General features: G+C 40.4%; 1 protein-coding gene across 1 annotated transcript in view; it reads right to left on the bottom strand.

Annotated features, from left to right (window-relative positions):
* The window catches only part of wdfy3 (WD repeat and FYVE domain containing 3), a 122,110-nt gene that overhangs the window by 42,337 nt on the left and 55,138 nt on the right, over positions 1–24,635 (bottom strand). Inside the window, exons 17-31 of the mRNA XM_028579180.1 lie at positions 22,296–22,408; positions 19,664–19,901; positions 15,799–15,899; positions 11,297–11,515; positions 10,563–10,744; positions 7,033–7,264; positions 6,666–6,826; positions 4,431–4,542; positions 3,808–3,998; positions 2,968–3,120; positions 2,316–2,389; positions 1,989–2,150; positions 1,677–1,771; positions 1,393–1,513; positions 1,040–1,257 (exon numbers count right to left, since the gene is read on the bottom strand). Coding sequence (XP_028434981.1) covers positions 1,040–1,257; positions 1,393–1,513; positions 1,677–1,771; positions 1,989–2,150; positions 2,316–2,389; positions 2,968–3,120; positions 3,808–3,998; positions 4,431–4,542; positions 6,666–6,826; positions 7,033–7,264; positions 10,563–10,744; positions 11,297–11,515; positions 15,799–15,899; positions 19,664–19,901; positions 22,296–22,408 — 2,372 coding nt within the window. The remainder of the gene's footprint in view (positions 1–1,039; positions 1,258–1,392; positions 1,514–1,676; positions 1,772–1,988; positions 2,151–2,315; positions 2,390–2,967; positions 3,121–3,807; positions 3,999–4,430; positions 4,543–6,665; positions 6,827–7,032; positions 7,265–10,562; positions 10,745–11,296; positions 11,516–15,798; positions 15,900–19,663; positions 19,902–22,295; positions 22,409–24,635) is intronic.

The raw sequence follows: 24,635 nt of genomic DNA, 5'->3' as shown, positions 1-24,635 counted from the left end.
ACATCAACATGTCATTTATTAATATGTATTTGTGTCAAAATGACACAACCGCTTCAAACACACTTGCGTGTAGCATGAAAAATAGGTGTCGGTTCCATTTCTTGCACGCACGCGTCTTCGTTTCCCGAGACGCGCGTGTCACGCAGGCAGTATGTAAGCTCTAACCTGTTAACGTGGGACCCGAAATATAAATGGACACGCCACGCATCTGACACGCTCACGCGACGCAGCCAGTGTGTAGCCGGCCTAAGAAAAAAATTTAAAGAGTAGGATTGGGTTGAGCTGGATGACAAACTCCAAATCCAAATAAAACTACGGGTTTCACCCTGATTGCATACATTCAGACAATACTACAGCAGTTGTAATTCTGTTAGGCCATGTCACTACTCAGCGAGGTTTTCGTAAGCAAGGTCAGTGGTTCTCAACCTGGAGGCTGGTAAGATGAGATTGGTGAGATTGCAATGTATTTTAAGGAAGTAAAACAAAAAAAATCGAATATAGAAATCTGTTAGCATATTCTTGATTTTTGACTTAACACGTTAATAATTACAGCATAAAAGTGCCTGTAAAGAGAATATAAAAATCACAATTTTAAGGCCAGAGTTAACAATTATTTATACCTACAAATACTTAAAATGACGAACTGAGCAGGTTGAAAACCATTGAGCTCAGGAAGGACTACGGTCGCAGCAGCAGGGAGTGCAGGGAGGCAAAAAATATGAAGACGAACCCTTGGCAGTGAGGCGCACAAACTGCGCAGCTTTCTGTTTACTGAACGATGGCCAACTCCGACGGAAAGCGTTGCCAGAGTCTGGAGAGGCGTCTGCTGAGCCATATTACAACATACAGTATATACACTGCACGTTATTGTGTAGTGTAAAGAATTAAACAATAGTGTGAGCTATTATCAAGCACACGTCCTTGCAAGACAATTGCCTAAAATTCACTAGTCTAGAACTACAACTACTTGAGAGTTTATATTGTTTCCCAGATTCTGTTTAATTAACCGTCCAGGGCCAACGCAGGCTTGTGCACTCACCCAGCACTGTGCCGATCTTATTGGTCAGGACAGAGTCGGTGTGGTCCAGCCAGCCTCCTCCGCAAAGGCCCTCTTTGAAGCGGTTAAGGATGGATTGGTTGGAGAGCAGCACCACCAGGATCCACAGAGCTGCCGTGACCGTGCTCGAGTGAAGGTGTTCCTCCATGAACATCAAGAGCCAATCAAAGCCCAGCGTCCGCACTAGCTCCTCACACGCCCTAAGGAGGGGGGGGACAACAGAGAGCTCATGGGGTGAACGGATGCTCTAAAGCCGGAGGTATGTCTAAAACCTTTGTTTTATCATAATTTTATTACCCTCACAACCATCTCGGGTTACTTTTAGCGTTACTTACTGGGCATTGACTGTCCACTTCTCTTTGGTGGTGAAGAGCAGTCTGAGCAGGTTGTCCAGCAGTCGGTTTCTCAGCAGAATGAGGTTGGCTGACAGGAGACCGCCAAAATCATCGTCATTAACTGGAGGCACAAAGATCGGTCATATCAGTTAGAAAGTTTGTCAAAAATTTGAATATATATGCGTGTATATTACGAGCCGAATATACATCAAAATAACAGCTTTTGTATTTTCCAGCATTTGGCCACATAAACAAAGGATGTAATGTATTTCATTTATTGTTACCTCCATCGATCTTCTCCTCATTATTGATTTCCATGACGACAAACTTCTCACACACGGCGAATGTGGGAAGAGTCGAGGAGATGAACTGGCCAAACCTGTGTGGCGAAGAACAAAACTTTTTGTTTTGTGTTTTTGCTTCCCGTTCCCCAGTTTTTGGAATCAAGCATACGGTAATAACTAACTAATGCAATATGCATGTTGAGCTCTACTGCTTCTGGTAATTTACTAATGCTATGGTTACTTCATCCTGCATGAGTTAAATGTACAACATGTTTACTCCTTGTGGATAGGTATGTGTGAACATGTGTTTACCTCAGCAGATCATATGGGTTGGGGAAGCCCTGCAGCAGCAGACTGAGCACATTGCTGATGGCAGCTACGGTTGGCTGGGACAGCGAGGTGTCTCTCAGGGTCAGCAGCAGTCTGGGGATCAGCTGGAACTCCCTCAGCAGTTTGGCATTTTTAGCCGCCTCACTGTTCAATACAGGAAGTGGTAAACACAGTTAGTTTAGCTTTTCTGCTGACATGTAATCCATGCTGCCAATAAACGTCCTCAGTAAAATAATAATAATGAGCATTTACTATTTAATCACTTTTTTTTTTATTTTGGGCAGATCTTAAAGAAGTGTTGACACTTGCCTGGATTCTGTCAGCAGTTCGATGAAATGCTCAAACAGAGACAGATGGAGCTCGTAGGGAGCGTGGAGCCAGACCTGAGGAGCAGAAGGAGCAGACTGAGACGACACAAGTTGTGTTTGGCAACACAAACTACTGGCGAGGACAGGTGGTATCTTGGCACAGAGTGGCCCAGTTTCTAAAAGGTTCAACAGCCGTGTAAAAAACGTTTGGTTACACTTTACTTGAAGGTATCTACATAAGAGTGACATGACACTGTCATGACACATGAACCCTAACCTTAACCCTAACTTGTCATGACAAAAACCAAATGACACTTACTAAAAGAAGCGTTATGTCATAAACGTTTTTGACGTGTTTATAATGTTTATGACACGTTCATGACAGTGTCATGTCACTCTTATGTAGAGACCTTCATGTAAAGTGTAACCAAAACTGGTTCTCTCATTATGTCACGGCAGCCAGAACATTTAAAAATATACCTGCGACCCTCACTCTTTCATCAGCCAGATAGAAGCTGATGAATGGTCAGTTGCCAAAATGTTTCTTTTAACTGGTGGAATGCAATAATGCTGTTAAATGGAATTAGTTTGGTGCTTTATTTCGTTAAGGATTTGCTGGCATTGTGGTTTTGATTGATTCCCCAAGCCCTCACCTCAAAGTCACAGAGCAAGTCCTGGAAGGCGGTGGAGTTGGGAATGATGGAGGTCTCGTGGCCACTGTCAACTGTTCCCACCAGAGAGAAGGTGAGGTGGAGGATGTGGCTGTTGAGCAGCGAGCGCTTCTTCTTCAGCAGCATAGCCAGCAGCTGCACGGGACAGACAACAGCAACAAATATTTTAGCCAGCGTATTTCATCGCCTTTTTAATGTCACGTCACATTTCTGTTTTATCACTGTAGAAAATAAAATATCAGTTTTACCAAACTTATTAGCTTTCCGTTTGTGATTGTGCAGCCAAGAAAATAAACAGTAGTTTTAAGATCACAGCCAACAGAAGACATGAGAATTAGAAAAAAGAAATAAGAAACAAATATACAAAATCACAGCAGCAAAGAGAGGCGAGTGGAAATATGAATAAAACTTAACAGAGTAGTCATTTCTAAACTGGTATTAGGAGAGAGGGCTATGTACGTAGGATATGGGATATGTATAATATATGTATATATAAGTCTAGCGGATATATTTTTCCTATATCGTTTCGAACAAAACAGCAGCCGAACTATTGCGGCAATATTTATGACATTTGGATGATGCTTTACATCTTATGTTAATTCTTAATAAAATGAGAAAATAATTAGTACTTATCACTTGTCAAGTGTCAAAATATTTCAAAAGAAACCTGCCACCTAACAGTCAGTTATAAAACCCACCACACCACGCCTGTATTTACCAACTAATGAGTTTTTGTATCCCTGCTTTTCTACCCTACAGGTAGAATCCAGACAATCAGAACTTGTTGTGTGACCGGTGTTAAACTGTAGAATTGTATCTAACCTGGTAGCCTTTGATGCGCTCCATCTCCTTACTGGCCAAAGGGTTGCTTTTTACAACACACACCAAAGCTTTGACAGCAGCATACAGCCCCTCCACATCGGACGCCATGGCAACCAGGCCCAAGATGGCCGCTGCCCCACCCACATACTGCAGGTTGGTGGCCACGGGTTTGGGCACAAAAACACGGACGCCTGAAGGGGTAAAAGAAAAAGGAAAGGTGCGTTTTTCAATTCAATTTTATTTATAGTATCAAATCATAACAAGAGTTATCTCAATACACTTTACAGATAGAGTAGGTCTAGACCACACTCTATAACATACAAGGATCCAACAATTCTAGTAAATCCCCCAAGAGCAAGCATTTAGTGCGACAGTGGCGAGGAAAAACTCCCTTTTAGGGAGAAACCTGGGACAGACCCAGGCTCTTGGTAGGCGGTGTCTGACGGTGCCGGTTGGGGGTTTGATGAACAGTGGCAATAACAGTCACAATAAAGATAATGGAACAGTGACTAGAAATAGTAGTTGTAGTAGTTCATGGCATATGACATTTCAAATGTATGAGCTTGTCACAGAAAACAGGATTCGTTGCTGATTTTATGGGTTATTTCACAGACTTGGCTTACCTAAATATCCGATGACAGCGGCTCCAATGGTACGCGCTGGCCCATTGAGGTGGCCGGCAGCATTATGAATCAGCTTGACCGGAGTGGCGTTTTCATGAGAGGACACAGTCAGCTACAGAGGGAGGGAAGATGTTCAGTAAAGAAATCCAAACCAAAAAACCCACAAACACAAAGCCACTCTTCCTTTTTAGGTTTTTTTTTATGAAGCCATTTCCCTTACTCTCTCACCATTCTGCATGATTTTCTCATTTGTCCTTGTCAAATGTATCCCACATAGTCTTTGCTTATAAACTTTTAGTTTTGTTTTGTGTAGGGTTTGAATACTGCATGATGTGGATGTGGGGCTTTTATTCAGCCAGTTATAATGAAATAAGAGAACAAGTATCAAGTGAAACAGGTGTGAAAAAAAAATGTTATGTGGCATTTTCCTAGTTTTAATGCAAAAGAAGAAGTAATGTTACGGCCTGTATCTTTATAAAACAAAAACACTAATGTATTATCTTAACTGCTGCTACTATAAACCACTCTCTTCCTATTCTACAAAAGGTTTCCTGTGGCAGCAGAAATGCTGCCTCTGCACTTCTTTGCCGTTTGCTTCCTGTAAGTCGCTGTGGGCCGAGCAGGCTGGGAAATTACTTGACAGGTGGGAAGAGAGATAAGGACGGGAAAGGGAGCTCATTTGGAGCTCAAACACACACATAATGGGATGGTGTGTTAGTTCCTGTAAATGCATACTATGTGTAAATGAACAATCTTGCGAGTAGATTAACTGCATATTTTCTGTTGAAGAGTGACTTTGACCTTTGCGAGCCACTATGCACCTGCACAGGGACGTGCAGAGACATTTTGGGCGGCAGGGGCTCAAGGAAAAAAAAAAAAAAAAGAACCAACACTTAATAAATAATTATCTGTATGAAATTTAAACAAAACACTAAATATATTAACACAACTCTGACTACCTTACCAATTTATCTGATTTCCCTTAGGCAATTGTTTAATAGTTTTTATAAATACTCAACTAAATAATCAGTTCACAGAGACTTTTTAGTATTCACCAGTTTAATCACAAACAGCAAAGGAAACTCTGCCACAATGTGCATGTTTTTTAATAAACTTTTTTGCTTTTTTAATTAAAAATCTCAGAAACAAATCTTGACACTAAACTGAAATAGGCTGCTGCTGCAATTTTGTTAATTTCACAGGAAAAAACACTGCACCATTAATGAGAAAAAAAACACTTATTATTAGATGAGGAGCCTACGGTCAAACATAATGAAGTTACTGTTTAATGCAGGACACTTTTCTCATGTTTTGGTACATTTAGAGATTTTGGTCTAATTTGCTTCCATGTCTTCTTTTACTTTAATTGAAATAAAACTTCCAAAATACATATTTAGATGGTATTTGTTTTAGGCTGCATCTGTAGATTTCTTCTAAATTAATCTACATATTTATACCTAACATTTAAGGAGGAAAAGACTCCTAACTGATTAACTGGGGAAGTTCTGTGGTGATATGTTTAGTTATTTAGTTTATCCTGTTCACCTGCAGTGCCTTGTCGAATGAATGCAAATTAGCGGATTTTAATTAGTTACTGCCTAATTTGCATATCAATGTGGCGATTGTGATGACGTTATTAGACACTGATTTTACTGTAGCTGTTCATCTGGAGTGTCTCCATTAAGTACAGAACATTAGCCTGTATGGCCATGATGCCTCGGCTAAACCTTAGCTAACTTATTACATTAGCAAGTAGCTCAGGCATGTTAGCAAGACAGAAGTTAACTATTTGTTTTGTCTTTCGGGTGATTAGCTGTAAACTCGAGGCACTGGCTGCTGTCTTTTGTTCATCATCACACACCTCTGTCTGTCTGCCTACTTCTGTGTGTGGGTGTGTGTGTGTGTGTGTGTGTGTGTGTGTGTGTGTGTGTGTGTGTGTGTGTGTGTGTGTGTGTGTGTGTGTGTGTGTGTGTGTGTGTGAGCGAGTATATGTTCCTCCAATGATAATATTTTTTGGAAACACTCATTCTCCATTTTATAAAGCCATTGTGAGGCTTTAGTCAGTTGATTGCTCCAGTCTATATGCTCCTTTCAGCACATTCTCCCTTTTTTAGGCTCCATGATTGCTTTTGACAAAGTCCCCAAAGATGTACACTCTCAGATTCTACACTGGCTTCAATAAAATACAATACAAACATGGTGACTTTCATTCTACAGAGCAGAGGTATGTCTGACCTGTTTGGCGATAGCTTTGCTGTCCAGTTTGTTGTAGACTTTCCTGATCTTAGCCACAGAGAGAGTAGTGACAGAGAGCGCATAGAGACTGAAGGACACCTTCTCCTCTGGTACCAACGCCACTGGGGAGGCAGGTGCTCCCTCTGTCTTCGAGTCTTTACCTGAGACAATAAAAAAAGACAGACGGGGAGGTATGGTAAAGATATGACAGAGATGTGAGGAAAGGGGATCCAATTTCAAAAAGGCAAGGGTAGAAAAAGGTATAAAGGATAGAAAAAAGATGAAGATGGCACACTAAATAAAAGAATATGAGAATTGAAGAGTAAACTTGTCAAAGCAGCGGAAGAGGATGAAGCGGACCACTCACAAGGCAGGTAGACGGCCTGGAAGCTGCCCACGTAGTTGGGTCCCAGTTCGTAGATGGCGGCGACGCTGGTGGCGGGCAGGACCTCCTCCAGGAAGTGGCTGGGCCCCAGGCGCCACACCAGGCTGGAGAGCTGGCGCTGTGCAGGCGGCGTCCCCACATACCCGTACACAGTGCTCAGCACAGGGGGGTTGGTGGAGCCGGAGCCACCGGGTGCACTGTGGACGTAGTGGAGCTGGAGGAGAGTAAAGGGGGGAGGGCAATGGTGCAGATGAGTGATTTCTATAAGGGAATATCACATTCAGAAATTGACACACAAAGATAGAGCTGAAGATTTCAGCCACACAGTCAGTCATTTGTGTCATACCAGAACAGTGAGCAAAGCTATTTAGTTGTTTACATGTTTTAGATATGTGGGTAACATTTAAATGTGAGCATTTTATTATAATAGCAGCAGCAGAATGAGTAGAAATGAACAAGGCAACCAATTTGCACATTTTAGAGTAAGTGCAGAATAAAATAACTTTTTATATAGGTTTTAATAAAATCTATCATTGCAAATTCAATATCTTTGGGTTTCAGACTGTTGGTCGGACTAAACAAGATACTTAAAGACACTTTTAGGCCTGGGAACTTGTAATGACCATTTTTCACTATTTCATGACCAACGCATAAATCGAGTAAACCTAAAAATGATTATAGGATTAAAATATAATCAAAAATAGTCACCGGATGCAGCCTTTAATGATACACAAAAGTGGACAGGGCTGCTCAGAGGGTTAACAAATACTGTCTTTGCTCACTACCAAACAAGCTTTTTAACAGTTCTTTGGACAAACGTATATACAGTGAGGAAAATAAGTATTTGAACACCCTGCTATTTTGCAAGTTCTCCCACTTGGAAATCATGGAGGGGTCTGAAATTGTCATCGTAGGTGCATGTCCACTGTGAGAGACATAATCTAAAATAAAAAATCCAGAAATCACAATGTATGATTTTTTAACTATTGATTTGTATGATACAGCGGCAAATAAGTATTTGAACACCTGTCTATCAGCTAGAATTCTGACCCTCAAAGACCTGTTAGTCTGCCTTTAAAATGTCCACCTCCACTCCATTTATTATCCTAAATTAGATGTACCTGTTTGAGGTCGTTAGCTGCATAAAGACACTGTCCACCCCATACAATCGGTAAGAATCCAACTACTAACATGGCCAAGACCAAAGAGCTGTCCAAAGACACTAGAGACAAAATTGTACACCTCCACAAGGCTGGAACGGGGAAATTGCCAACCAGCTTGGTGAAAAAAGGTCCACTGTTTCAATCATTAGAAAATGGAAGAAGCTAAACATGACTGTCAATCTCCCTCGGACTGGGGCTCCATGCAAGATCTCACCTTGTGGGGTCTCAATGATCCTAAGAAAGGTGAGAAATCAGCCCAGAACTACACAGGAGGAGCTGGTCAATGACCTGAAAAGAGCTGGGACCACCGTTTCCAAGGTTACTGTTGGTAATACACTACGTCATGGTTTGAAATCATGCATGGCACGGAAGGTTCCCCTGCTTAAACCAGCACATGTCAAGGCCCGTCTTAAGTTTGCCAATGACCATTTGGATGATCCAGAGGAGTCATGGGAGAATGTCATGTGGTCAGATGAGACCCAAATAGAACTTTTTGGTCATAATTCCACTAACCGTGTTTGGAGGAAGAAGAATGATGAGTACCATCCCAAGAACACCATCCCTACTGTGAAGCATGGGGGTGGTAGCATCATGCTTTGGGGGTGTTTTTCTGCACATGGGACAGGGCGACTGCACTGTATTAAGGAGAGGATGACCGGGGCCATGTATTGCGAGATTTTGGGGAACAACCTCCTTCCCTCAGTTAGAGCATTGAAGATGGGTCGAGGCTGGGTCTTCCAACATGACCATGACCCGAAGCACACAGCCAGGATAACCAAGGAGTGGCTCTGTAAGAAGCATATCAAGGTTCTGGTGTGGCCTAGCCAGTCTCCAGACCTAAACCCAATAGAGAATCTTTGGAGGGAGCTCAAACTCTGTTTCTCAGCGACAGCCCAGAAACCTGACTGATCTAGAGAAGATCTGTGTGGGGGAGTGGGCCAAAATCCCTCCTGCAGTGTGTGCAAACCTGGTGAAAAACTACAGGAAACGTTTGACCTCTGTACTTGCAAACAAAGGCTACTGTACCAAATATTAACATTGATTTTCTCATGTGTTCAAATACTTATTTGCAGCTGTATCATACAAATAAATAGTTAAAAAATCATACATTGTGATTTCTGGATTTTTTTATTTTAGATTAGGTCTCTCACAGTAGACATGCACCTACGATGACAATTTCAGACCCCTCCATGATTTCCAAGTGGGAGAACTTGCAAAATAGTAGGGTGTTCAAATACTTATTTTCCTCACTGTATGTTAGAGATGTGTAAATCTAAGGTCAGGGTTACAATACAACAAACGAGTTAAAAAGCTGCACAATGTATCATCTATTCATTATTCATAAATCATCAGCTTGAGGTACTGAATGCACCGTTGTTCTTGTTGTTAATGGGTAGATACTTTTTCATTTTGGCGAAGAGTACCGAAAAGATCTTTGGAGACTGTATACCTACAGTAAGAGCAAAGTTTTGTGCTTTACAGACACCCATTCCCAGAGGGCAAAAAACACAACCGCAAGTACACTCTTACATGCACACAGACACACCAGAAACATATGACTAGCTTTTTGTTTCCTGTATGAAGACCTCAGCAGGAAATGAAGCTGCTGTTATCAGCAGTGCTGAGATGAAGCTGGGACTTGTGGTCTGCCACGCCGTTCCCCTGCTCTGCTCTCTAATCTCAGGGGAATCTAAAGTCACTAAACCACAGGCCCCATCACAGTATGCTGATATCTACTCTGCATATTTCTATCCACATGTCCATCTACAATATAGGATAATGAGAATAGGAAATTATACACATCAGCACATTCGGAACAGCACTGATATTTGGATGAATGCCCAAACGAACCGCCTGAATAATTTCTAAATAGATTCTTTTTATTTTTATTTTTTTAGGGGCTTGTTTTTGTCATTTACCAGCAATTTACTGGTGAAATAAGTCATTGTTATGTGTTATTGTTATTGCATTATTAATCAATCATTTAATTTTGACCATATGGCCTTAGCAATAAACAAACAATGTCATTTTTTGCTCCTTTTTTATATTTTATATTATATACATTATAAATAAATTACCGTGCCGGTTCGGCACCGGCACGGTTTTAAAAGTATCGATTTAGCACCGGTATCGAAAAAAAACAAAAACAATACCCAACCCTAACGCACGCACACACACACAGACACACTCACACACACACACACACACACACACACACACACACACACACACACAGGGTCCAATGTATATGTCAGTATTTCCATTATATGCTCAGTCCAGCAAACTGCTGAGGAAGACTTTTCCTGAGATGTTGCACATGTATGATTTCACTCAAGTCTATAACTTTACCTTGACAGTGCTGATGAGCTGGCCATCGATGTACAGCGTGGCCATGCTGTTCTTCAGCATGCCTTTGCTCATGACCAGCACCAGGTGGTGCCACTGGCCCTCGGCGATCAGCTCGCCGCAGCGGAAACGAGCACAGCAGGGAAGGATCTCATAGAAGGAGGCTTCTTCACTCGACTCATCCGCTGCTTGATGGGGGGAGGGAGAGGGAAGCAGGGGGGCAGTATCGATGAGTCAGAGGGCTCGGGGCAGGCGTAAAAACATGACCTCTGGGTTACCGACTGAAATCCCACAAGGCACAGCTTGATAAGGTGTTATAGATATGCAGACTTCTCCCACTAACCACCCTTAAAAACACAACATATAAACAGTTTCTACATTTAAATACATACTGAGATGATTCAATCCACGGTTGATATAATATTCTATCATCATTGATATCTACAACAACAGAAGCAGGTTTAAAATTGTATATGCACTGGACCACCATTGAAAAGCCATATTTTGTTTGCATGTCAGGTTTACACAACATACGAAATATCTTAATTGCTCAGAGTCATGTGTAAATGTTGACTTCCCTCACTGCAGAGTCGAACCTGTGGCCTATTCTTCAACTAAACTGCGCCAATTTTGTATTCACTTCTTACTTTGCCAATTATTTGGACTCCATTTGATGTCGAAAACACCATCTGATGCAATAAATGAAACCGGTTGTTACATCCTACTGCTGTACTCACAGTAGGTCTGCAGCAGCTCCTCCTTGGTGGAGACGGTGAGCGAGCGATCTTTGGCGGACAGCACCACCGCCAGGCAGACGTAGTGTTGCTCTGAGGACGTGGCCCGACGGACGACGGTCAGCAGCCGCACCGGGTGGGCCTGCGGAGCCGCGCTGAAACGCTCGACGCAGAACCAGGTGGAGTAGCTCAGGCCTGACGGAGGAGGGAACAAGCGCTCCCCTGGAGGGGAAAGAGGGAAAGGTGGAAGAAAAAGAGATCAGAGGATGTGTAATTTTCTTTAATATTTCCTAAGGCCAGACTGCTATGTTCTACAGTATGGTTTGATTTGATTCTTTTTTTTGTTTTTTTATGTGTGTTACATATACGACAAAATAAGTAAAAAAAGACACGCAAAGGAAACCCTGAAAACCCTCGAGGGGCTTGACATGTTGGGTTCCCTAAAATAAAAAAATAATAAAAAAATAAAAAACATAGTCTATAAATAAGGGACAGAAGAAAGGAACAATCAAATGAGGAGAGAAAATAAAGAATGAAGAACCTCAGAAAAGGAAAAGCAGTCATAAAAAAAAACAACATTAAAAATCTAAAGACAAGAGACATGTTGTCTGTTCATCACAATACTTTCTACACCGCAGCCACATATTTTGCTCTGGGATTTCCAAAACAACACAAACTGACCCATGTGAGGTGCTACCTACTATTACATGTACATGTTGATACACTGAACTGTGTAAAATAGGACAAACACATTTGTTTTCTCCACAAATTGGCCTCCAGGACTTGTGGCGTGTATACACCATATTGGGTTTCTAACATTTGCAGCTCTCTGAAAAACATTTTGCCTGTGAGACATTTTCATTTATTTACCGAGTGCCACAGATATTATAGTTTGGACTGACTGCATGTTTACTCTTGTTTTGTTGCTGCTGGCAACAACTTGATGTTAACAGCAAAAATGAGCTGGAATTGTGGCAAAAAATAACAACATAAACGTGTAATGTGAATTCTATTCATGCATTACATCAGCTTGGCTTCATTTTGTTTAATGTTAATGTCACTCTCATTTTGTCTAAATGTAATCTATGATCTTGAATGATTTTTTCTTTTAAAGGTGAAATACACCACTAGCCCCTTAGGTTGTCTTATCTCACCACTGTACAAATCATAAAAAAACAAACAAACATTATTTTAAATGTGACCGAGAGAAACCGTATTTGGGATTCAATATTCCAGTCTGTCAGCGCTGTTTTCAAAAGCACACCTTCAGACTGTAAAATAAGATGTAGGGATTTGAAGTGGAGGACACCCCTTATAAATTGGCTTCAGATACCCCCAACTCTCTAAAGACGCTAATAATGTTACTGTAACTGCGTTTGATTTGTGCTGATCTTTGTGAATTGGACTGTTTTTGCATATTACAACGACTGTTGTATGCATATTACCTCATTTAAATACGTGCAAATAGCACAGTAGTACCAAGACTCTATTTGTGTGGCAGCACTGCACCCTTTGCGGGTGCTTGGAGAATTGCATGTTTTCTTTTTGGTCTAATTAGTGCAGGTATAGAGATCCAAACTCAGCCTTCAGGGCAGAAATAGGCAGACAATGTTTTTGCCATAAAAAAAAGAACTCAAATTATGGCGCAACATGCAAATGAGTAACACTGCTCAAACCTGAAGGCAATTAGTCTTTGAGCCACACTGTCCTGCTGTCACACAACAAGTTTATAAAACAAATTAAAATTGGGCAGAATACCATAATTCACTGTCTGCTGGCACATCTCCATCATTTTTACATTAGGCCTTACTGGAGGACATACCCAACTACAAGCCAATTGCAAGTTCACTAATACTATTACATTACTTCTTACTCGTGGAGCTGACTATGGACTCATGAGACTTGGATTACTGAAATAAAAACCACCACAAAAGTTGCAGAAAAAGCTGCAGCAAAACTGCTGCAAACACCAAGACAATGATGAAATTGGTTTGAGGGAATACATCTATTTTTATAAAACAGTAGATGGTTGATACACCAGAGGTGCTAGGAGTTCCTGAGCAGATGGAGGATACTTTGATAAATGATTTTCTTGATGATGTCATCCAAGGATATGGGTCAGACAGGAGTGGTATAGGAAAGGGAAGAAGGGAGGACAGAGGAGGGGGAGGAAGAAGATTGAGACAAAGGAGGCAAGAAAGGCAAGAAGGTAAAGTGACAAGAGGAAGAAGGATGGAGGGGAAAGAAAAAGGAGAAACAGTAAAGGAGAAAGTGAAAGGGATGGAGAAAGACAGACAGAAAAAGGTCAAGGTTTAGAGACAGAGAAAAGGAAGATGTGGGTGACAGAAGAGATAAAGGGGGAAATAAAAAGGGCGAGGTCTATAAATAGTGTTGGGTGACTGGCTGGAGAAAACAAGAGGAGGAGAGCGTGGGGTGGATGAGTGCATAGGGAGCTGATGAATAGGTAAACAGATGGAGAAATGATAGTAATGTGGAAGAGGAAGAGGGAGAGGGAGAGCGAGAGGGAGAGGATGAGCAAGGGAGAGGAGAGGAGAAGTCTAGCTGTGCTTCATAAATACTAAATGATGCTACAGACTAGAAAATCAACCATAACGTCACAGATTATTTCTATCTCAGCCTTCAGGTCTTTGGGTTGGGTTGCTGTTTGGGTTTTAGGTGTTGGAGTTTTTCTTTTGCAAGCACAAATGATGAAAACTGAAAACATCAGAACAAATACACTTTTTGTGGGTGAGACAAAGAAATCCTGAGAAGTTTAAAAAAAAACAAAAAAACACTGTGCCCCGAGACGAAGGAAGAAAGTGAAAAACAAGAGGAATGCAGATGCACTAGGGAAAACAAACGAAAGTGATGAGGAAGATGGTGCACAAATAGAACACTAAAGATGTAACAAGTTAACGCAAAGACGGTGTGTGTGGTTTAAGAAATGGGGCAAAATGTGCATTTTAAGTGTTCGAAGAGGGAGATAATGTGTTTCATGTGTTAGGATTAACAACAGCTGGGTTGTGCGGGAGGAAGCAATATGAAGACTTCAAATATCAGAATGTATTCTTACTCTTTCACTGCTTTAGTGGAAAAATGTTTGTATACCTCAATCATTTCTGTAACAACGACAGAACATGTTAATACTATCAGGGCAAGAATAAAAAACTTATTTTGGTAACTAACAGCTTGTTGTCTGCCAAACCTGCTGGTAAAGAGAGACCAGAAAGTGGCTGTTGGTTGGTGGTTAAATCCTACACTAATATTAAAATACTAATACAACGTTCTCCCTTTTGAAGAAAATGAAAAGCCAAATTAAATGTGCCAACAATCCAACAAGCCGAACCAAGTCACTGTGAAACATCTACTCAAAATGCTTGAAAATGCAGTTTCCTAATGTGTATTTTGGTGAAAAAGACTGAAGATGTATTCTGAATCAAAATACAGTGGCTTGCACATGTTTACACACCCATGCTAAAGTCGACTAAAAAGAGGAATAAAAAAAAAACATCTTTTGGAAATTGATCTTAATGCCTTAATTAAAAAATAGCCCCACATCATCACATACCTTTCACCATATCTCACGATTGGCATGGGGTACTTTCCATAAGATCATCTCTCAATGGAAATCAAACCAGCTATTAGGCTAACTGAAATAAAACCATGCCAATCTCTAGGTATGGTGAAGGGTATGTGATGATGTGGGGCTATTTTAATTCCAAAGGCTAAGGGAACTTTTCAGGATGCATAGTATCCTGGATCCATGAAATAACCTTTAAAAATAAAAATCTTGCTGCCTCTATGGGAATTTAACATAGGGGTGCGGATACTTATTCCCCCTGAATTTTAAGGAAGAACATTTATTTATTTATTTACGATACGTTATTCATTCACAAAGAAAATTGTATGTCCTTAAAGCTTGGATTTTCCTAATTTTTGTAATTAAGGCATTAAGATCAATTTCCAAAAGATGTTCTTTTATTCCTCTTTTTAGTCAACTTTGTCGTCTTACACACAGACTAAAATTTGTCAATAGGATGACTGTGTTTGCGTCTTGTTAGTAGGGCTACACAATATATTATATCCAATTGTGATTATTTTGACTGATATTGCGATTGCGATATGATTCACGATATTGGAGGGAATGATCATTTTTGTATCATTATTCTTATTTTCATTGAAAAATATTAAAATGAAAAACATGTTAGTTATTCACATGTTGATGTCTCTACAGCACCACAATACTTCATTCAGACTGGTTTGGCACATATTTAGCCTTTAACAAATATTGTGCTGCTCCTGCGATTTTGGATATTGCACTAGTCCATATTGCGATTTCGATAAAATTGCGATTAATTGTGCAGCCCTACTCGTTAGTTCACCAACTAGTCTGGCAAGTAGTCAACATGTCTCTACATTTCAAGGTGCAATGTAGAGGCTAATATAGTAACCCCTTGTACTAGATTATCCAACTGCAAAATAAAGAAAGCTTAGGCTGTCTTTACCTGTACCCATCCCGCTCAGCACTGCTCCGTCGCTGACACCCGAGGCGTTGGTGTTGTTGGTGGGAGCGTTGTGTGGAGCCAGGCTGGGCAGAAACAGGCACCTGCACAGGAGGACAGATTCATGACTGTTATCTGGTGAAACAGCTGTAACAGACTGTAAGTAAAGTAAATCTCAAACCTATTCATTTCAATACCATTCCTCCTAATGTCCAATATTTAAAAAGAGAGCAAGGCTTAGGTTTTTGTTCTTATGACATTCTCTGTAGGAAAGAAAGCCAAACTGCAGCAGCAATTCAGGACACACGGAGCACAAATTAGCACAATTAGCACAATTCTGGAAGGGCTCCTCCTGCAGGTTAGCATCCCATTGAGCGCAGTCAAAATACAATTCCACTTCTGTTAAATCACACAAACATCTCCACACCATAAGAAAAAAATAAATAACTGGTGCTGAAACGATTCGCCCGTTACTAATTAAGTGTAAAAGAAATTTGATAAAAAGACCAAAACCCAAAATGTGTTAGTTTGTCTCTCAATGCTTTCAGACTTCTCTACCAAACCATTCCCTAGTTTCAGCCTCTCAAACATGAGTAAATTAAACATCTTTAGTTTTTCGACCATTTGTTGGACAAATCACACATCTAAAGACATTCTCCTGGACTCAGTGGGGATTGAGAGAGGCTCTTTTTTTTTTCTTCTTTACTAATCTGACATTTTATATTATTAATAATTGATTATATGCATAGATGACATACAGTACATCAATTATAAAAATGAAAAAGTGATAGTTGCAGCTCTAGATATAATCCACTTACTATAAGATTTTTTATTTGCTCTATAAATTATACATTTGGAAAGAGACACTGATTGAGCCCCAAAATGACCAGATTTTTTGTTGGCTTTCCCTCCTTTTTTGTCCACCTGGACAGGAAGGTCCGAGGTCAGGGTTAGCTAGAGAACAGCGTCCCTTAAGCTGGCAGGGATTCAATGACTTATTTGAGGACACTTCTCAAGGGCAGACACTCTGGTCCTTTGTTCAACAGACAGTCTGTCAAACTAGCAAGAACACCACACTGCTGCTTCATAGTAGTGACATGTATGCTGTCTTTTTTTTTATCTTATTATCACCTTGATTAGGTTAAATAAAAAATAAAAAAAACACTCCTGGGATTTCACCAGCTTGCTATGCTAATTATTCTTTTCCCAGTCAGAATGAGATGCAGTCTTTTCCCCTCCACCCCCATCCACCCACACTGGATGGGGGCCCTTGTGAGACGGCTGGCTGAGTGAGTGTGCATTGGTGTGTCTGAGTGTGTGTTTAAGCATGTTGTGCATGATAGAAAGTGGATATGTACATGTGTGTGCAAGAGAAGAGAGTGCCTGTGTGTGATTCCTAATAGCAGCAGCGGCATCCATATTTCATGGTGACAGATGGGAGAGGAAGGAGGGGCGCGCGTGTGTGTGTGTGTGTGTGTGTGTGTGTCTCCTCTTTTTATGCTGAGGAGAAAGTGGGCCAGTGCCGTGTTGCCTGTGTGCTGCTGCTGCTTTGCTGTGTTTTCATGGGGAAACTCCATGTTCTATTCTGAGACGGCTGCTGTGACAAGTCAAATGGCTTCTCATGGGTAAAAGAAACAGGAAAGCTGAGAAATTATGGACCAGGAAAGATGGTCACTGGCTGGGAGAGGGGTTTCTAATAAAACTTAAGTCAAAGGCAACTGATCTTGCGGTTAGGTCTTGAAGAAAGATGCTTTATTGAGTCTAGTAGAAGTCTGTGGAGTTCACAGATGTTTCATCTGAGTATACAAACCTGTAAACTCAGTGCGTATATTTATATTAAGTAATAGGAAATGACAATTTCATTTCTTTAAAGCAGGACCTTTTCTTTAAAACTGGACCTGCCCCCAAAATATACCCAAGTTTGGGGCCGAATCAGCACTGAAAACAACAACAATGCCAACATGTTGGAGGCTAAACTTTATGTCTACAAGTTAAACGCACAACAGAAACACAGAAGCAGAGCAACGAAAAACCACAGACCTGCACAAAAGATTCAGGGATATTGCAAATAACAATGAGACAAACTATGTTTTTTTTCTTCTTTTGAGAGTAGTTAATTTGATATTCATAAATCATCCCTGTGCTGCCTTGGTCTACAACAGCATAATATATTCACAAAATCAAAATCAAAGTGATGCTATCTAGTAATTCAATGCTGGTCAGCTAATTACAGGAAAAAAAAACTTTGACATAAACTGGCAGAATAAGTCTAAAATGACCTTTTGCAAGATGCCTCCCTCTTTCTTAAACCTGTATCCTTATGAATATTAATGAAGAATATAACATATTATAGCCTTAAGTTTCTCGTAACAGTTGTTTACTTTGTGTCAGTGTAACATGTGTGTCACGTATGTGTTGCGGAAAGTGTGTGGGTGAACTGACAAGGTCACATCCCACACGCCACTGTGCCGCTAACATACGATGTGCAGCAGAGCCTGTCAGCAGCAGCACCCACAAAGCAAAGGGTGCCGTCGGCGTAAAATAAGCCTACTTGTATGCGTGGCTCCAGAACTGGAAGTGAATAACAGCCTCCTGCTGAGACAGTTGCAAGCGCTGCTCAGCAGTAAAAAAAAAAAAAAAAAATAAAAAAACACAACCCGTTAAATTGTAGGGAAAAATAAGACGTGGCACCCTGGGGTGTGTGTCACTGGTGAGAAATATTGCTCCATAAAGAGAATGATTTAGAGTAAAGTAGATTACAGAGGACTGGCATCATCGGTTGCTGCAACAGCCTCTTTAAAAGCATGTAATGAAGACCAGGTCCAATCGTGCAGTTCTAAAGTTCTCAAGTAAATATTTATTATATTAACAATGGATCAAATGACTAGATGCAATGAATGAAAGCATAAAATGCATTGCTTGAAGTGACAAAGTCAGAGAATTATCATCAGCTCTGTTCCCAGCAGCAGCAGCAGCAGCAGCAGGCAGCTGTTTTCAAAGAGTAACGACTAGCTGGTGAAGAAAGTGGAACATTTAGCAGCTGGAGAGCCAGATATTTTCTTAATAATTGGTGGAGACCAAACCGCAGCTTAGAGAATAGTGAATATTGGAGTTACTTATTCATCAGGTGGACACAAACACAACTCCAAAGCAGTGTGAATGTTGCTCTGTGTCTGCTGGATGTGTAAACAGGGACATGTTGGCTAACATATTAGCCATAAGACCTAAGATCAGTCCTTCCAGAAAAATGTTGAGTTTTTTGTGATTGTTGAGAGCAAAAAGCCTTGATTATGCGGCACATTTTCTTAAAAAATGCGATGGAATTTATGCAATTTTATGCGATGAAATTGCGGGAACTTGCAAAAACTGTGGTTTGATGAAAAAGACAAAAAGAAAGTGATTCCCCCAACACCCTGCTTTTCGATGATGTTCACATCGCGTAATTACGTCACTTCATAACATTCCCATGGCAACAGGGGAAAATGGCTGCTCTTGTGTGAAGTAAACGCAACATTTTTCAACTTTCTGCTAAGATATATGTGACTTTTTTGCAACGAAAATGCGTGGATTATGAAATCATGCAAGCCCGCATATTTTGTGCGGAAATCTGCAATTAATGCAGCAAAAGTGCGGCATTTGTATTTGAAAAAATGCGCCCACCCGCATAAATATGCAGACTTTGGCTGATTATGTATTGAATTATGCGATCGCATAATCACGTTTTTCTGGAGGGACTGTAAGATAGTATGTTAGTGCAGTTTACATGAGGAGTGTAAAGAGCATGTGACCCACCCCTAACCCCTGGGTAAATAATTGAAACAAAAAAAAAGTGCAACACTCAAAGATTTTAACGTTCACGCTGACTAACCCAAAGCCCTCCAGCGAGGTGTCGAACTCCACAAATGAAGGCGTGACGGCTGATCCGTGCAGGCGTATGTCATGGGGCGTTGTCATGGACACCAGGCACTTGACTCTGGTGAGGGGTACGGTGCTGCCCTCAGCGGAGCGCACGAGGCTGCGGCTGATGCGATACTGGCCGTTGTCTTCCGCTGGCGTGGCGAAGACACTGTCAGGACCGAAGCCCTCCATGGACATGGTCATACTGTCTGTTAAGTCAAGAAAGGACAGATTAAATACAATTAAATCCAACAGCCACGGTGGGAAACAGACCTTTATTTTGTACATGTAGTTTGGCTGTGATTAGTAAACATGTTTTATCTTGTAACTAGCTATAAATTTGGCAACCAATGTTGATCCAATGTTAAGGCATTTTCACATCAAATGTATAAGTATAACTTTTCACTCCAGGTCAAGTTTGGAGTGAAAATGATGACAAGTTCTTGAGTGGAACCAAGAACTTGAGTTCTTTGTTCTGATAATATGTTGCTTGTTTTATCTCCCAATATACAAATAGCTGAGGTTTCTCTACTTTAGGTTATGACAGCATTTTAGGCTAATCAAGAGAGCATGTTTATCAGCAGAGATTCTTTATGATCACACTAACTTTCATATACAGGTTGTTGATTAGTTTCAGATAGATACTGTAGATATACAGACAGACAGACAGACAGACAAACAATAAGAATTGCTCTTATTTGTTAAGAGCTAGCACAACTGGCAAAGACAAAGGCGATCAAAGCAGTTACTGCAATACTCAGCAATGGCAGCTAATAAGCCATGCTAGATTACCTTCTCACAGACAGAGACAGAGAGCACTGTGTGTTCTAACAGCGGCAGCTTGTAAAGAGCAGTAATTAGCCGGGACTTAATATCCATTCTAAGCTGGGAGGAGACACAATAAGCAATTAGGACATGCTGAGGAGCCTACAAAATTACAAACATTAACGGATGTTAATAGAAAACAAACCATTGGTATTCACAGTGGAAAGCCGATCTTTGTTTAAACAGGAAGTTTACACATTAACTTGATATTAATCACAGGCCAAGAAGACTACTTTGGGTTTCCTACAACTTGCGGATTTGCTTAAAAAAAAAAGAATGCAGGTCTATTCTACCTGCAGTGCGTCCGTTAAGCACATCATTTAGTTGTTGTTTTTTTATGAATATTTAAGCAGAGAGTTTACCATATCTGATAGGGATACATTCTGATTAGTCAACTCTGAAGATGAAATAAATGGCATAAGCTGGGTAAAATGTAAGGGTTATACATACTAAAGCCAGGCTATTCTTGCATCTGAACCTTTCTGAAAACCTACAGAAACGTAACCCTTTTCACCGCCAAGCCGGTGCTAGTAATTTCAACCGGCAATTAAATGGCAACGGAAAGCTCATCCCCTGCAATCACAGCCTATTCACCGGAGGATTCGTCCCAATGTGCTCGCAGAGAGAGCAAAAAAATAAAAAGAGCAGAATTGCTAGAAGATTGATGGCCTTTTTCCAAGCTTTTAGCACAGAAAGAAACTTTCTCCCGGGAGGAAGCTGCTATCACTGTGGCAGATGGGAATGGCTCCCAAATGATATTATCATTTCATAAATGTACTGGAGGACTGCTATGGACTAAACTCTTCAATTCTCAGCTATTAAAAACAGATAGGTGGACTTATAAAGACAATTCTTCTTTCAAATAACACGTAAATAATAATAATAAAAAATTATCAAATAATCTGTGATAAAAATATACATTGCCAACTGCATCTATCTATCTATCTATCTATCTATCTATCTATCTATCTATATTTGTTACTAGGTGTATATTGGTTTATATAGACTCTACGTTGATTTCTTATTCACTAGAAAATGCATTAAAGCAGTTTTGGGGAAGTTACATTTTAATTTGCACCAATTCCACCTCAAAAAATGACTTGACTGTTTTTCTTTACCACTTAGAACAAAACATTCAACCAATAAAAAATGTCTGCCTTTTACTCAGCAATTTAGCAATAGTTTCGAGGAAAATACTGCAGATACAACATAAGAAAATTGCTGGTAAAAACCCACGTTGACAACATCAATTTGAGAGCTAAATACTTTAGGTGTGACAATGTTTACAAAACTAAATTATAGATCACTTGAAATGTTCCTTGAAGTGGCCCCCCGCTGTTATTGCAGAATACAGCGCGTGTCCCCTCTGTCAATTTTCTATTTTAAAAATATGAAGAAGAAGAAGATTTATTTATTTATATTAGGACAATGCACATTAATCAACATTTCTGTAAATGCACCAGTGTTAGCCAGTCGGCTAATTTTCAACTGTAGTCCTAGTTGCATGCATGTTTTTATGGTGGGAAGAAACTGGAGCACCCGGAGGAAACCCACGCAAGCACGGGGAGAACATGCAAACTCCACACAGAAAGGACTGGGATGACCTGGGTTTGAACCTAGAACCTTCTTGCTGTGAGGCAGAAGTGCTAACCACTGAGCCACCGTGCTGCCTTGAATCGAATAGATCTGGTTACACAAGCAACAGCATTTCCTCTGAGACCCCTAGCACAGTCACTAGCATGTGCTCGAAACTAGGAAGAGAGTGGTTATTGTCTTACTTCTCATCTCGGCGTCGTAGCTGAGAGAGCTGGGTTTGTGAACCCGGTACTGCTTCAGTAGCTTCTTGTCCCAGGCGCCGCAGTTCAGAGGGTTTCCAAGACGCAAGAACTCCCTGGAGGGGGAAATTACCAGGATGTCAAGAGTAAAAATATACCAACAAAGGGAGGGGGAAAAATCCAGCATGAATTAAATGGCAATATAATATTACTGTTATTCTGTATTCTTGATTATTATTGATAAACTTGGAATCTGCAACTCAACACCTGTATCAAATTCCTTTCAGTGGCCTAAAAAACAGAAGTACATGTTGAGCCCAGTAATTAAACTAAGCTAGACTACACTCACCACTAAACCTACAAAGGGCATGCAGAGAAGCCAAATGCAGTTACGTGACTTTGGCTAAGGTAAAACCAGTCTTTTAATTAACATAATAATCATAATAATGCATTTTTGTATAGGAACTTTGAAGAGAACATAAATATTGAGTTATTTATTACCATAATATTCACATTTTACAATAATATTTTTAAAGGCCTGTAGTGGCACACTAGGTGGAGTGGCTCCAACACTGCCAGGTGGAGTTGTTGTATTCCCAGAGGGACTACCATTATAAAGAGGTCCTTTATGTTCTCATGAAACTGTAAAGGACTCTGGATAACAGCATCCATCTAATCGTATGTAGTATGGCAGGCCAGCAGTTATTTTGCAGGTTGCCTTCTACTCCTCAACAGCTGTGGTGAACGGTATGATTCAGTCTGTTTAAAAAGTTTAATCAATGATAAGGGTGAGTAGAATGCAGAGTCCCAGTGGTTTGTGTCAGTTGCCAGAGTGCTGCTGTGTGTGTGACAAAATACAGCTTCAGAACAACACCAAAGAAACAGAAAGACTCTGGAGCTTATCTGGGCCTGATGTTAGCAGAGCAGAGACAAAATGAGAAAAAAACTCAGTAAGGAGGAGAGGAATTATGAAGGGAAAGTGACAGAAGAAGACTGACAGATCAAGAGTAAGACAGACAGACAGACAGACAGACAGACAGACAGACAGACAGAGAGGAGGGTGGAAACAGATTGACAGCTACAGAAATGTTTACCCCCAGCACAATGACGGGGAAAGAGAATATCAGCCAGGGATTTACATATAAAAAGAGCCAACCATGTGCATGGTCCCTTAACCCCAACCTCCCATCTTACTTAACTAGTCAAGCGGGAAATGAGAATCAATCCATTTAGTCTGCATAAATAGCCCACTTTTACACACTGAAACCTTTCAAAGCAGATTACGCTTCCCCAACGGAAAACCTCACCTATAGCTCAATAGGTAACGCTAAAAGTTAGCATGTTACCAAGCTAACTGTTACCATGATAATATTCTAGCAAGATGCTAAATATTATTGTACACATGTTGACACTGATAGTAGTATGGGGCGATTCCCTAGTTTGCGTTAGCTGGGGACCTTTGGTGCATGTCATTTCCCATCTCTCTTTTTTTTTTCTCACTTTTTTCGCATTTCCTGTCATCTCTCTGCTGTCGGCTAACAAATAAAGGCAAAAAATGCCCCAAACAATAATAATTTAAAAAACAGTAACATAACAGCATGCTACTGGGCTAACATTAAACATTTCATACTAAACGTTCGCATGTTAAAAAGCTAAATGTTACAAGGTAAATGCCAGCATGCTACTGTCCCTTTAAACATGCATGTTGACATGAATGTTTGCTGTATCCTATTAGCATGCTAATAGGCGTGTTCAGTCTAAAGTACAATCTTGGCCAGGTCGTCGTCACAATTGAGAATTTGTTCTCAATCGGCCTACCTGGTTAAATAAAGGTTCAATTTAAAATAAAAATAAAACAAAGGCTAATTGAAGGTGAAAAAGGAAGGTGAGTTTTCTTGTAAAAAAAAATAGTTTATTACATGATTTGTTATAAAAAAACACACCCTGTGTATTCCTGAGGAAATACATAAGGTGCAGAATTATTTTGTTCCTCATTTAACATTTGTAAAGGTGAATATTTTTGAATCCTGCACGAATCCCAAAAACATTTGAATAAAAAAAGAAAATTGCTCCATTGCGATCCATAGAATGTGACCAGCTGAGATGTCCTAAAATGGCCACTGTATAAAAAAAATGACAAACTCTTGATATATGTAACTACATTGTTTTTCTTTAGGCACTACTCTCACTACTCTCACTTCTCATCCATGCAACCATTTTGCTTTCTGGTATGCATAAACATGAAAGTTTTCCTGTAGTCAGGACCTATTTTGCAAAGTGAAGTCTCACAAAACATTAGGGTAAAGGGACAACTTTGGGTGATGCTTAGGTTCGGCTCCGTGT

The sequence above is a fragment of the Perca flavescens genome, chromosome 5 (assembly GCF_004354835.1).
Source record: "Perca flavescens isolate YP-PL-M2 chromosome 5, PFLA_1.0, whole genome shotgun sequence".
Taxonomy (NCBI): domain Eukaryota; kingdom Metazoa; phylum Chordata; class Actinopteri; order Perciformes; family Percidae; genus Perca; species Perca flavescens.
The sequence above is the reverse complement of the archived record's forward strand: the minus strand, read 5'-3'. Positions and strand labels throughout refer to the sequence as shown.